At 64.2% G+C, this 13,579-nt stretch overlaps 5 protein-coding genes across 5 annotated transcripts; 2 read left to right on the top strand and 3 right to left on the bottom strand.

Annotated features, from left to right (window-relative positions):
- Positions 1–323: 323 nt before the first annotated feature.
- On the bottom strand, positions 324–3,397 carry MSS4 (Phosphatidylinositol-4-phosphate 5-kinase; the record flags this gene model as incomplete). The annotated part of the gene is made up of 2 exons (XM_069355035.1): positions 324–3,259; positions 3,331–3,397. 2 exons carry the CDS (start codon positions 3,395–3,397, stop codon positions 324–326), a joined length of 3,003 nt encoding a protein of 1,000 aa, XP_069207106.1.
- Positions 3,398–4,171: 774 nt separating this feature from the next.
- CAF17 (ccr4 associated factor) lies at positions 4,172–5,587 on the top strand (the record flags this gene model as incomplete). The annotated part of the gene is made up of 4 exons (XM_069355034.1): positions 4,172–4,405; positions 4,457–4,841; positions 4,890–5,033; positions 5,094–5,587. The coding sequence occupies 4 exons, from the start codon at positions 4,172–4,174 to the stop codon at positions 5,585–5,587; spliced, it is 1,257 nt and encodes a 418-aa protein (XP_069207105.1).
- A 291-nt stretch (positions 5,588–5,878) lies between these two features.
- On the top strand, positions 5,879–6,769 carry Q8F55_006574 (uncharacterized protein; the record flags this gene model as incomplete). The annotated part of the gene is made up of 2 exons (XM_069355033.1): positions 5,879–6,001; positions 6,047–6,769. 2 exons carry the CDS (start codon positions 5,879–5,881, stop codon positions 6,767–6,769), a joined length of 846 nt encoding a protein of 281 aa, XP_069207104.1.
- Positions 6,770–6,841: 72 nt separating this feature from the next.
- Positions 6,842–9,442, bottom strand: Q8F55_006573 (uncharacterized protein; the record flags this gene model as incomplete). Its single annotated transcript, XM_069355032.1, has 4 exons — positions 6,842–6,969; positions 7,005–7,410; positions 7,448–9,004; positions 9,050–9,442. The coding sequence occupies 4 exons, from the start codon at positions 9,440–9,442 to the stop codon at positions 6,842–6,844; spliced, it is 2,484 nt and encodes an 827-aa protein (XP_069207103.1).
- Positions 9,443–10,710: 1,268 nt separating this feature from the next.
- On the bottom strand, positions 10,711–13,351 carry Q8F55_006572 (uncharacterized protein; the record flags this gene model as incomplete). The annotated part of the gene is made up of 5 exons (XM_069355031.1): positions 10,711–10,727; positions 11,134–11,398; positions 11,438–12,998; positions 13,056–13,222; positions 13,286–13,351. 5 exons carry the CDS (start codon positions 13,349–13,351, stop codon positions 10,711–10,713), a joined length of 2,076 nt encoding a protein of 691 aa, XP_069207102.1.
- Between the last annotated feature and the right edge of the window lie 228 nt (positions 13,352–13,579).

Here is a 13,579-nt window from a genome sequence, read left to right as displayed (position 1 = left end):
CCGGCCGCACGCAGCAGCTGTAGATATTGTTCCATATCATTTGTTTGCAGATGTATTAAGTATTGTACAGCGACGGACGAGGCAGTGGTGGTTTCTGGTCCCGAGATCCTTCTCCCCCCTCCCCCACTCCTCATGACAATGCTGCATTGCAAAGGTACGGACAAGGTGTATACAAACGGCGGGTGGATGAATGTAACAAAGGCCCCAAACAACTGACAACGACAAACGCTTCTCTCAGCCTCTGCTAGCCTCGCCGGGCATAGCTCTATATAGTTTCTTACAATGCCTTGCTGACAAGACGTGTTTTGCCTGCACTGGCTCGCCTACTCGGCCTTGAGGTGGCCGACGATCGCGCGGTGGACAGGCGCAATCGCCTCGGCGACAGCCGCGGCCGCCTTCTCCTGCTCCGTCATGTGCTCCGACGTGTACACGCGCGGAATGAGCTTCTCAACTCCGGGTGGGTCGTGGTCGCAGCCGACTTCGGTGACCTGGATGTTCTTCTCGCCCTGAGGTGGCTCGAGACCCTGCGGACGGAGGGACATGTCGCCATTGCGCTCGACGGACATGAGGAAGTTGAGGAATCGCTGGCCGTACGTGTTGGGCTCGACACACGAAATGGTGACGGGGTTCTCGGTCATGCTCTTCCACGCGTGCTCAATGCACTTCTTCGTGTTGTACGGCGTGCAAATGTCGATGACGCCGAGGTAGTAGATGACGTCCATCGGCCGGTTTTGCTCGTCGGTGGCACGCAGACCACCATCATCCTGGTAGAAGAGGAAGTGGCGACGATCCTCGGAGCCGTCCGAGGGAAGCTGCGACGCGTCGAGAAGACGTTTCGGGTCCGCACGGGCGACAGCACGACGCATCGTGTTAGCCTCGGCCTGGTGCTTGACGCTCGAAGGCTTGCGCTTGACAGGAGCCTCTGGCTGGAAGAAGGCCAGGGTGTTCTCACGAAGGTTGTCACGGTTACCACGCTCGACGTTGTGGATACCAACAAGGAGCGAGTAGTCCATGACGTTGATCTTTCGGAGGAACTCCATGTCTCGCCGGAGCTGCTCTGTGAACAGTGCGCGCTTCTCCGGGCCGAGCTCGAGAGTGCGTCCACGGTTGACCCAGTTCTTGTCCTTGAGGACCGTCTTGGGGTTGGCCGCCAGCTTCTCGGCCGACGTCTCGCGGCCCCAAGCCGACCCCTTGAGGTCGTACGTCTCGTGAATGTCCTTGTGTGGGGGGAAGAGGTTGTTCATGATGACGAAGTGGATTTTGCGGCCACGGGGCATCTTGACACGGTGGAGACCATAGAAGCGAGAAAGCAACGTGTGGGGGTTGGTGCGCACGTGCTCGTGGTAGTCCTTGAGAATAGACCGGAGGAAGGCATGCTCGTGGTGGGGGATTGTCTTGATGATGAACCGATAGTCGCGAGAGTAGTAGAAGAAGGATCCAGACTTGCCGGGAGAGCCAAGCTCCGACAAGATGTACTTTGCCGTCAGGGACAGGAGGTAGTCGGCGGGGTCGAGATGGAAGTGGTCATCGCGCAGCTCGCGGAACACCCATGGCGCGTAGTCCTTGAACTTGAAGTCGTACCTTGCCGAAGGGGTCAACTCGTTACCGAGCATGTCGAAGGAGTACTTGTGGGAAGCGAGATAGTCGTCTTCCACAAGAGGCCTCCTGATCTTGGCCTGACAACGGGACACGGCAACACGGATACCCGTGAGCATGTTGTACATGAGGACGTAGTTGCGGTGGCCCTCGCCGACGAGGTTGCCGACCAGAACCTTGGTCTCGTCCGTCTCCTTGTCCTTGCGGTGGCGGTGCGAGCCAGCGCGGTCGACAGTGGCCTCGGTCTCAGCGAGCTGCGTGGCCTGCTCGGTTTCAATGAGCAGGCTTCGCTGCTTCTGGCGGCGTCGCTCAAGACGTTCGCGGCGGACAATTTCGGTCTGCGCGAGAATGTTCTGGGCAAGACTGTCTCCGGGAACGTTAAAGTCGTCAACCGGCCCGGTAGGGGCATGGTGACCGCTGGCCGAGACGCTGTGCTGGAGGTTGGTGCCGCTCATCGGTAGACCGGGTGATGGCATTGTGGGGTTGGTGTTGCGGCGCTGGATGCCGGGGTGGCCGGCAAAGTGACCATGCTGTCCGTTGATCGAGTTTGGCGAAGACTGGCCCGAGTAAGAGTTGAACGACGTGTCGATGCGAGGTGGTGGGAGGTTGGATAACGACAGGTTGGAAGCGTGTCGCCTTGGCGCAGGAGTAACCGTGGCTGTCTCATCGTGGTAGACGACTGCCGTGGAGAACGACGACTCGGAAGGAGGTCCCGAAGACACGCCAGGCTGGACACCGGGGCGCATCTTGTGGACCGGCTGCCGTTCGGGAGACACGTTGCCGCGCTCATTGCGCTGTGGTGCCAGTCGTCCACTGCGGACCATCGAAAGAGAACCTGCGCGGTGACTCGACGTCGATCCATTGGATACTCTGCGAGGGGCCTGGACGCCGAGGAATGGTGCCGAAGGCTTCTCAAAGTCGGTGACTGCCGGGCCGTCGTCGAGCGGTGTCACCTGCTTGCCGTTCGCAAAGGTGGGTGATGCTGGGGAGGTCCCGGTTGGGGGCTCAGTATATTGCTCCGGTGTTGAGGATCGGGGGTGGCTGAAGAGTTGAAGAGGGGCGCGCGACTCACTGGTCTCGCTGGCAAGGGTTTGCTCCTCGCCATGAGCAACAAACCCTGGAACGTCCATGGTTGCTTCAGTGACGGCAATGCTGGCGACATCGTCGTCATCGGCATCACTGAGCGGCGGGCTAGGCGGCGGGCCCTGCATGCGCAGTGCGCCCGGCGATACGCCGCGAGGGATCGCGCCCCCAACCGCAGCCACGCCCTTTGCCGTAATGGCTTCTGGCGGGGCGGACTGGACGCCTGCCTGGTCACCACGGCGGAACACGCTGCTGACCTTCTTCATGATACGCTTCGACGTGCCGTTGGGGCTCTCGTCTGGGCGGTATGCTGAAGGTGGCCCGTTCTCACTCTTTGCCGAGGTCGGCGGCGGCAACGGAGTGGTGGGAGGGGTCGCAGCGCGCTCACCAACAAACTCTGCGTCGTCCTCGTCGTCGTCGTCTTCTTCGTCTGACGTGTCCGAGTCCTGCTCGTCGTCGGTCGCGCCCTCGCCGTTGGCAAGTCGTGCCAAGTGTGGCGGGAGCGGCGGGAGCAGGTCGTCGCTGTTGTTCGGGTACGCGACGTAGTGGTATGGGTTGACACGCGGCGGAGAGGCGGTGCCTGTTGATGTCAGTATGGTGACGCTTGAGGGCGAGTGTGATGTGGGAAGAGGATGCGCAACGACAACGTACCAGAACCAAATGAGGTGCGGTCACCGTTTAGGCCTGGATGGGGCACAGCAATGGGAGCGGCAGCCATGGGTGTTGGATGCGTGGAATGGCAGTGTCTAGAGTGTTTGGGCGATCAACGCGTTGGCTGCGGGCGATGCGGACACGGGTCTGCTGTGCTGCGTGTCGCGTCTGCTGCTGCGGCGTTGTCGCGCGCGCGCAAGTAGGCAGAATGCAGTGAGAGGGGAGAGAGAGAAGGGGGGGAGTGGGGAGAGAAGAGATGTCTGGGTCGATGTAGTAGTATCGTTTCGTCGTAGTGCGGGTTGGAGGAATTGGTCGGGGAGGAAACAAGCCCCTAGCTCGGGGGCCGGGCAGCGGTGAGAGGAGGGAGGCGCGACTGGCGGCGGCGGTTCCAGTGGTGCCCCCCGCGGCGGGCACGCTAATTGAGTCTCTTGGCCGAGGCTACCGGTGTCGCAAACACAAAAGTGGATAGCGCGTGGGGGTCGTCGGTCGGTGAGTTGTTTGAGCCGCGTGATGCAAACGAGAGTGAAGTTGTTTTAAGAGAGACGAGAGATGGGTGATGGCGAGGGCGGGGGACGAGGGATGCACGAGGTTGCAAAACGACGACCAACACGGAGTGAGTGGGAGTGAGTGTAGTGCAGCCAAATAGGGAAGGCACGACGGGAGCATTAGGAGTATGGCGTATTGGGCGGCCGCGGCTCGATTACAACCGTGACGGCGGGTGACATTTCACCTCCACTCTAATAGGCTCTAACCGATCAACCAAGTCGAGAAACACCTCTAAGCCTGCTCTGGGCTGGAAATCTCACTCAGACAAACGCCTCCCCAACCACCACCCGCTACAATGCTGCTTCTGCGACACGGCGCTTCACGCACAGCGCCAGCAGCGCGCACAACAGCAGCAAGCCTCACCCGCGCTTCCTCCACCGCAGGGCCTTCCACACCGCGAGCAGCACACCAGCCAGACCGGGCCGTCCTCGAGATTGCCGGGCCAGACGCCCCAAAGTTTCTCAACGGTCTCCTGTGCAAGAATGTAGACAGTCTCAAGGGCGGCTACACTGGCTTTTTGAATGCTTCGGTGAGTGAGCTAGCTACTGCAATCTTGCCATGCCCCTCGCTAAACCCGTAGGGCCGAGTGTTGCACCCCGCCTTCGTCATCCCAATCGACCCCAAGACGCACCGCTATCTAGTGTCGCACGTCCCCGGCCCAGACCACCCAGCACCGCTCGACAAGTATCTAAAGCCGTTCCGCTTGCGCTCAAAGGTGCGCATTCGCGACGTGACGTCGGAATGGGACGTCTGGGCGGCGTGGGGCGGTGCGGGCGACGATGTCAGCGCGCCGTCTGCGACTTGGCGCTACGGTAACGCGGGAGCGGCCGAGCGCCTGTGGACTTGGACGGAGCAGCCTGCGCCGCTCGGGATCGGAGAGAAGGAGCAGGGGTGCTGGGACCTCCGAGCGGGCTGGGGCGCGGCGGGGCTGGGCCGCCATGTGATTGTGCCCAAGGGCGAGAAGCGTGAGTGGCGGAGGGCGGAGGGTTTCGGGTCTAGTGCTGAGTCAACAGTGTCGCTGCTGTCCAACTACGACACTGCCACAACGGACGAGTACGACCTCCGGCGCATGGTGCTGGGCGTGCCCGAGGGGCCGGCCGAGGTCGTGCCGGGTGTCGCGCTGCCGCTCGAGACGGACATGGACATCCACGGTGGGGGTGAGTGGGGCGGAAGCGCTGTCGGAGTCGGCGCAGTGGGGCTAGTGCTAACCCGTACAGTCGACGTCCGCAAGGGCTGCTACGTCGGGCAGGAGCTCACCGTGAGGACGTACCACACGGGCGCGACCCGCAAGCGCATCCTCCCGGTGCGGCTGTTCCCTCTGTCGGGCTCGGAGTCGCTCAGCGCCGTCAGCGAGGGCCCGACCACTGGGCCGTCGCGGGGCGGCGCGCAGGGCGTGGACATTACGTTCACGCCGTCTGCCGACTCTGCGTCCAAGAAGCCGCGCTCGGCGGGCAAGCTGCTGGCGCTTCACGGCGACGCGACGGCCGTGGGCCTGGCGCTCATCCGGCTCGAGTTTGCGGACCGGGCGTGGTGGGCCGCGGGCGCGGCCGACGGCACGGTCGCCGACTGGGCGTCGGGGGCCAAGGGCACGCTGACGGCGACGATTGGGGGGACCAAGTGGGGCGTGTGGGTCGGCAAGGGCGAGGCGTATGCCGAGGCGCTTGCGAACCTGCCGCCGCCGCGCGAGGCCGAGGAGGAGGAGGAGGAGTAGGGGCGGGCGGGCGGGCGCTAGCATGGGTCAGAAGCATATGCATCACCAGTCATTCGGCGGGCGGGGGTGGGGTGGGGCGGGGGGAGTGATGGGCGAGGCGTTTGGCACAAACACGACGCAGATCGGCGCCGATCCGTGTCGCGTGCACAAAGTGGTGACTGCCTGCAGCGCGATTGAAATCGCCCAAGTGCCATTAGAAACGCAAGTCCCCCCACCCACAAGACTACCTCCACTCGCCACCTAAAAGTTGGAACCAAAGCTGGAACCAAGTTGGAACCACCCCCACACACAATGTCCGCCGAGCCCGACCCCGCCGCCGCCGCCCGCGCCGACGCGCGCGCGCTGCGCATCGCCAAAGCAGTGGAGCGCAGCAAGACAGAGTACAAGCCCGAGCACGCGTACACCGAGCGCGGGGTGCGTTGCCCTCTCCCCCTCTCCCCCTCCCAGCTAACACCTCAGTGGTTCGACGCCGCCGGCCCGCTCGACCCCAAGGCCAAGGCCGACCGCCAGCGGGTCGAGTACATCGCGACCCGCGCGCTCACCGTTTCCCCGACGCCTGGGGCCGCCGCCGCCGCGCTCGAGGGGGTGCGCTCAGCTGCGGGGGGGAAGGCGCTGAGCGGGCTGCCTAGAGAACTGCTCGGCACGGGGCTGGCCGCGGCCGTCGCTGCGGGCGACCGGGCGGCGTGTGAGGAGTTTGCGCAGGCCGCGAGGGGACACTGGCGCACGAATGTCGGCTTGGCTTTGGCGTCGGGTGAGGCGCTAAGCATGGCGGGGAGGGGGGCCGCGGCGCCGCTCCTCGCGAGCACGGCGGGGGCGCTGCACCACCCCGTGCTTGTTGCGCTCTCTGCCGCGCTGGAGCGGGAGGGAGGGGGCGCGGACGAGGACCTGGCCGCGCTCGCCGAGCTCGTCGCCACCGTCGCTGCGTCGCGCGCCTGGGCCTTCTCTCGGCCCCTCTTCGCGCAGGGCAAGCCGGCGCAGTCGCCCGCGCCCCCGGCACCCGCCGACGACTTGCGCGCCCGCGTCGCCGCGCTCGACGGCCCTGCCCTCGCGGCCCGCCTCGGCGCCGACCGCGCCGTGCTCGACGCGGCTGTCGCGCGGCTCGCGCGCACCCTCGGCTCTGTTGACGAGCCGGAGCCTGAGGCCACGGGCGAGCGCGTCGAGCGCGGCGTGCGCGAGCTGTAACACCGATAACCAGCATAGACTATACATAGTGTACATGTACATGATATTACGCATTACGCCCTACACCCCCGGCTAGATCAACAACACGCTCTTGCCCGTCGCCTGCATCAGCTCGTGCCAGCTGCCCGCCTCCTCGCCCGCGTCCTGCCGCCGCCACAGCTCGTGGATCAGCTCGTCGGCCGTCTGCAGGTCTCTGCAGTCTGCCCGTCAGCTCTGCCAGCCCACACCCACTCACACTCTCCAGAGTACGTCTTGAGCAGGCTCTTCATCCACACGCGCTCCTCGGCCGTCGACGCCCGCGAGATGAACATGAGCGGCCACACCAGCATGACCGGCTGCATCGAGATCTCCGAGCACAGCTCGAGCGCGGCAGGCACCAGCGCGCGCACCCGCGGGTGCTCGGCAGGCAGGCCCAGCACCTCGGTCATGAGGTGCAGGCTCATGGCCATGCGGTAGATGTGGTCGCCGAGCTGGACGCGCTGGTGGAACGGCAGCGAGCGCAGCGCCACGCCGAACAGGTCGAGCTCTGAGATGATCGCCTCGGCCTCGGTGCGCAGGTAGGTAGCCACCGGCGCCAGGTCGGGGTCGTCGAGCGAAGCGCCCGGTCCGAGCCGGTTCTTGCGCGCGCACAGAGCACCGATCTGCATGTCAGCCAGCGGCAGCGGCACCCGCACTCACCCTCGCCACGACCTCGACCATGCCGCGCGAAATCCCAAACTGGTTCTCGACGCTCTCCCACTCCCAGCCGGTGCGCGAGCTGCGCTCAATGTCAAACCACCATGCCGAGTTGGGAATGAGCAGCGTAGGCTCGCTCCCCGTCGTGAAGCACGAAAACACCTCGTGCGTCGCCAGCTGCTCGAGCACGAACCGCTTGGTAAAGCTCGTCGGGTCGCGCGAGAGCAGCTGCTCTGGCCCGCCGCGGCGGCGCACACACGAGATGGCAAAGTCAAAGTTGTTGCGCCACGTCGTGTCGGCGTTGAGCACGTCGCGCGTCGTGAGGATGCAGCACGCGGCAAGCACCAAGTCGGCATCCTCGGCGTTCTCGCTCGCCTGCGACATGACCGTGTACCCAATCGCCAGCCGCTTCAGCCGGTCGCACAGCTCTGCAACGTCCTTGGCCTGGCCACCGCGCAGGTGTAGGATGTGCACTGCCGACGTCGTGAGCAGGGAGAACCGCAGCGCCGCACACGCCGGCGACGACGTGTCGGACAGCACGAGTGGCAGAGACACGGCGAGGAACGGGTTCTGGCCGGGCTTGATCCGCCCCATGGCAGTCACAATGCTCGATGTGCTGTCGACATAGTGCTTGAACAGGTTGCGCGCTGACGCTGTCGGGAACGCGTGCATGAATGGGTCGAGCGGAGCATGCGGGCCGGGTACGAGCTCAAACGTCGCCGGTGTCGACGGCTTGCGGCTCTTGTCCATCACTTCGCCGCTGCCAGTTGGGTTGGTCCGGCGTCGAGCGGCGATCTGACCCAGCGTGAGCGATAGCGACCCGTCGCCAGCCGCGGGCAGCGGCATGGCCGACACCGACTGGCCGGCAGCAGCCGCCTCCTGCAGCTGGATGTTTCCGCGCCGGTCCGTATCCGCCCTTGCGAGCTCGATAACGTCCTCGATCTCCATCGCGTCGGGGTCGCTGGCACCCGCGCTCTTCCCCGCCCCGCCCTCGCTCTCTCCGGGGACCCACGGGAACGGGCTGGTCGCGGCGAGGAAGTCGTCCCAGCGCGGCTCACCTGCCCTGCCCTCGTCCGGGCTCCCGCGCGGCGAGTGCGCCGGGCTCGGCTGGATAGGCAGGGTGAGGCCCGTCCCCGACCACGCGTTGAACTCTGCCCCGATGGCATTGCCTGCGTTCGCAAACGGAGCCTGGGCGAGCATCGAAGCCCCGCCCCCGCCAGCAGGCAGGTGGTTGCGCAGCGTGGGCGCGAGTGCGACGAGCTCGGCCAGCGCAGCCGTCAGAGCCGGGTCCTCGGCCAGCGCCTGCGACAGCCCGTCGGCCGCATCGCTCGTCGTCCCGCTCGCCGGGCCGGTCGGGCTCGTACTTGTCGCCGAGTCGGTCCGCGCGAGCGTGTTGGCGCTCGCACTCCCAGTGGTGCTGCTCGTGCTCGCGCTCGCCTTGGGCGGGCTCACACTCCCCGCTGCTGCTGGTGGCTTGCGGCGCGCCGCCCTCCCGCCCTGGCTCGCCTGCCGTGGCTCGCTGGCCTTGTTGCCCGTCTTGTCGTCCTTGTCCCATTGGCACTGCGAGGTCAGTACGAGTGACAGCCGCAGCATGGCACAACTTACATCTCTGCCCATGCCCGCACACCGCAGGCAGCGCGGGCGCACCTCGTCGCACTTGACCTTGCGGCTGCGGCAAGTGAGGCAGCCGCGGCGCGAGCGCGTGTACTTTTTCGGGCCGCTCGGACCGCCGCCAGCGCCAGAGGACGACGACGAGCTCGAGGCCTGCGCCGACGGCTGCGAGAGCACCATGGTCGCGTGGGTCACGATATCCGACAGGCGCACGAGGTCGGGGCGCAGGCTCGAGCCCGAGGATGCCGAGGCGGCCGCGACGGCGGCGGCGAGCTCGTCGGGCCGCAGCCGCGCGAGGTCGAGCAGCGCTTGCGCCTGTAGCGTGCTGTCGGCGACCGGTGCCGGCGGTTGTTGGGGTGCCGAAGAGGAAGAATCTCGCCCGCCCATGATTATCTTTGTTTTGGCGTAGTGTAGACGACGGGTGGAGGGGTGGGTGGTCGGGTACAGTTGAGAGTGGGTGGGTTGGTGGGTGGCTTATGCGTGGCCAATGGTCATTGCGCGTCGCGTGTCGGTGCGCTGGCTGGCTGGAAAAGATTGATGAGTGATGGGATGTAGCAGGCAGCAGTTAGAGCCGAGCGAGTGAGTGGGGGAGCGAGCGCGGGCCGTGCGACAATCAGACGACGGAGGGTGGAGTCGACAACGGATGGCCAGACATCATGTCGGTCCTCGTCCGACAGAGTCATTCTGCCTGCCTGCCCGACTGCCTGCCGCCGTTGCGTCGGCTGTATCAACTCTTTATCAAACTCGACCCTGGGCCCGCACTACGACCCACTCTACATCTACGTACCCAGCCGCTACCAGTCGCCGGTCCACATGTCCAAAAGGTCAAATGTGATGTTCCTCGTCTGCTTTGCTAGAAGACGCGACGCGCCCCACGGCCCAAGCATGCATACACGGAGCGTCGAGCAAGTGCCCCCAGAATGTGCTTGGCAACGAGGCTCGACTCACGCCCATGTGATAGAGTCGCCCTCGGCCCGACATTTGACCACTCTGCCAAAGTCAAACGACCACTTGCCGCAATCCGGGCGGAACATGAGCGGTGGAACTTGAGCGGAGGACCTCGTGTGCACTGGTTTCCATGGTTGCATTCATCGTGACCTCTTGAATGGCGGTCAGCGCAACCTCTTCGGTGGGTGGTATCTGTAATGTACGTTCTACAATGCATGCGCGACTCTTTTCTCTCTTCCCTCCCCATCCATTATAACCGAATCGAAGCGAAGCGAAGAACGAAGTAAAACGGCTCCCAAGAACATGACGAACGAAAAGCGCCGGATTAGAAGAAAATCCAATCTACTCCAACAAGCCCCCAAGAAAGCGCCTCCACAGCCTCAGACGACCTCGGCTTCGACAGCAACGACCGCGGCAATACCCAGTTTTGAGTGATGCAGTGGTAGAGCCACAACAGTTTCAACCTGCTCCACTGTTGCAGCTAGACCTAGTGCGGGTGCTGGTTCGGCGTTGGCGGCATCGGCTGTATCGACGTTGAAAGAAGACTCGACGGCGGGATCGGGCTCGACGGTGGTAGAGTCGACAGACAGTCCAAGGACCACTGCCTCCTCGGCCTCGGCCGCTACCGACCGACAATGTTGACGGTGGGCAGGACAAAGACCGACTCTTCAACGACCGTTGTCGAAACATCGGGTGCCATCATCGCTTCAACGACGATCGGCGACTGCGACGTGTCAGCGATTCGTCTCATGGTTATCTCGGTCGCCACGATGGGGGAAGACAGTCTCGGTACCAGCCGCAGCCGACGTGGCAGCCTCGGCTGCCTCGGTCTGGACAGTCTCTATCGCGACAGGCTCGGCAACGACGGTCACAGCTTGGTCACTCGGCTAGGCAGGTGCCGCCTCTGCAGCCCCCGCCACCTCTGCAACCAGCACTGTTTCTGACGAAGCAACGGCCGGCTCGCTGAGTAGACGCGGTGCTCTCCATGATGCGCAGGTCGTTCCACTGACCCTCGTTTGTTTCGCCGTGACCAGTCATGCCTTCGAGGCCAGAGAGGTCCATGTCGTCAAAACCATGGAACTCATCGATCTCCAGAGAAGCGTCGAAACCGCTCGGGGCTGCCGACGTACCGTTACCAGACTCCGGATCGGGCGTTGACTGATGAGCAAACGTAAATGTTGTCGGGTCCACAGTGGTCGCGCCGTCAGTCTTGCCCGACTTGTCCTTGGGCTCGAGAAGAGACTTGGGGGGGTCGACAATCGAAGACTGGATCTCGGCAAACTGCGGGCGGTCGGGGACGGCCTCGCCGCGAGCGCGAGCAGCAGCGTCGTCTTCGTAAATCTTGCGCAGCGATTCGTATTCTTGTTTGTCCTTCTCGGCCTGCGCCAAGTAGGGCTAATGGGTTAGCAGGCAAGCCCAGACTCGTCATCTTACCCTCTTCTCGTCGTCGTTGAGGCCTCTCCAGCGCTCGGCGGCGAGGACACTTTGCCTTGTCGTCTCGGTTTCGTCGCCCCAGACCTGCTTGCGAAGGTCGTCGTTCTCGCGAATGCCCTTGAGGAAGAGGAAGTAGGCAGAGAGGGGCTTCTTCGGAGCGTTGGGGTCCTTGAGGTTGCCCTTGCGCGACTTGCCCTCCTTGCGCTGCTGGGCACGGAATGCGTTTTCGGCCTTGATGTCTTCGGGAGTCAAGGTCGCTTGCCAGGCTACCAATTCCTTGGCATACTGAACCTTGCCTTCCTCGACCTTCTGGGCATAGTAGGCCTTGCGCTCCTCGCTGAGGGCGGCATAGGCAGCGCCAGCATCCTTGGCAATCTGGGCCACATTGAGCTTGGGGTGGATCGGTGTTCCACCAGGGGTGTTGCCAGCCTCGGCGGCCGCGACCGCCTTGGCCTTGTTGAGCTCGTCCGTGAAGAACAGCTGCCACGCCGAGGGAGCCTGGCGAGGAGGCTTGAGGTGGGACTTGGCGGCAACCTTGGGGGCGGGCTTCTCCTCTTCCTTCTTGCCCTTCTTGCTCTTGCTGCCCTTCTCCTTCTTCTCGCCCTCCTCGGCAGTGGCCTCGGCAGCACGCTTGCCCAGGAGCTGCTCGGGAGGAGCCTCGGTGGCGGCAGCAGCGGCGGCGGCAGCAGCCGCAGCCGCAGCCTTGCTACCCTTCGACTTCTTGCCAGTAGTAGCGGCAGGAGCCGGTGGCTGGGGAGCCGGCGGCTGAGGAGGGCCCGGCGGAACACCCTGGTGAGGGGGCTGGGGGTAGTAGCCGCCCTGGCCGCCGTTCCACTGGTTCCAGCCATACTGACCGGGAGGAAGCTGGCCGCCCATCTGGGGTACTGGCTGGGGAGGGGGAGGGAACGGGTGGTGACTTCCGTAGCCCTGCCACGGGCTGATCACAGGAGCGGGCTGACCGCCGCTGCTTGTAGCACGCGCTCCTTGCGACTGCTGGCCCTGGTGCTGGCCCTGTTGCTGGCCTTGCCATCCAGGCTGGCGAGACGAGTCCCAGTTCTGGTAGCCGCCCTGCTGTTGAGAGGCAGAGTAGTCGAAGCCACTCGCACCGCCACCACCACCGCCGCCGCGAGACGAATGTGACTGATCGTTGACGTTGGTAGCCGAGGTGGTGGTTACAGAGCCAGTGGAGGGAGTGCGCTGCTGAGGAGGCTGCTGCCCTCCGGGGAAGCCAGCACCGGCCGCATTGTAGCCAGGCCACTGGCCGCCACCCTGGTGGTGGGCGTTCTGGTCATAGTAGGGGTAGTAGCCATAGTGGGACTGCTGAGCACCGGCGATGCCCTGTCCATGGTGACCAATAACCGGCGCCTGGGACGAGCCAGACGTCTGCTGATACTGGGCCTGAGAAACGTCGGCCGTGTTGGCCGCCGGCTGGCGGGGGTAGTAGGCCGAGGGCGAGTTGTTGACACCTCCAGCACCCGCGGTCGACGCGACGGGCGAGCTCGTCTTGGGATTGGAAGTGCGGCGCGAGCCCGAGGGAAGCGAAGGGGAAGTGTTGTAAAGGCTGCCGCGTGATTAGTCAACAGGCCCTTGTTTTGACAGCTCGCGGTAAACAACTCACTTCATGCTGCTGCCGTAGTTGTAGCCAACACCGACGTTGCTAAAGCCAGCGGCCTGGGGGTAGTTTGCGTACTGGTCGTCACCACCAGTCGAGGCAGCGTCGTAGGTAGCGCGAGGGTTGGCAGGAGAGCGCTGATGCGCGCTGCTGTTGGGGTACATGTGCGATGGCTACATCACGGGTCAGCCGACTGCCGCGTGGGAACGGCTTTTCGGCCGGTTATCGGCACTCACGTTCGTTGCCCAAGGCTGCGCCAGGGGTCCTGGATGAGCAGCTGTCGCGGTCGAGGCGCTTTGCATGAGAGCTGGCCGAGTTTACTGGCCGCTGTGAGGGGGTAGAATGATTGTTTGTGGGTGGATGCATGATCCAACGGCCAGTGGCAAACGATTGGAGCGCGGTGGGGTGGATGTTTGGTTGGTTGTCAGGGTGGGGGGGGTTTGGTTACCAAGGGTTCGTTTGACCCGAGCATATTCCAGATGGATTTGAAGAATGAGATGAGTGGAGAGGATGGTTTGGGTGTACGAAGT

The sequence above is a fragment of the Vanrija albida genome, assembly GCF_041260175.1.
Source record: "Vanrija albida strain AlHP1 chromosome Unknown contig_5, whole genome shotgun sequence".
Classification (NCBI taxonomy): Eukaryota; Fungi; Basidiomycota; class Tremellomycetes; order Trichosporonales; family Trichosporonaceae; genus Vanrija; species Vanrija albida.
This window is presented reverse-complemented; position numbering and strand designations above follow the sequence as displayed.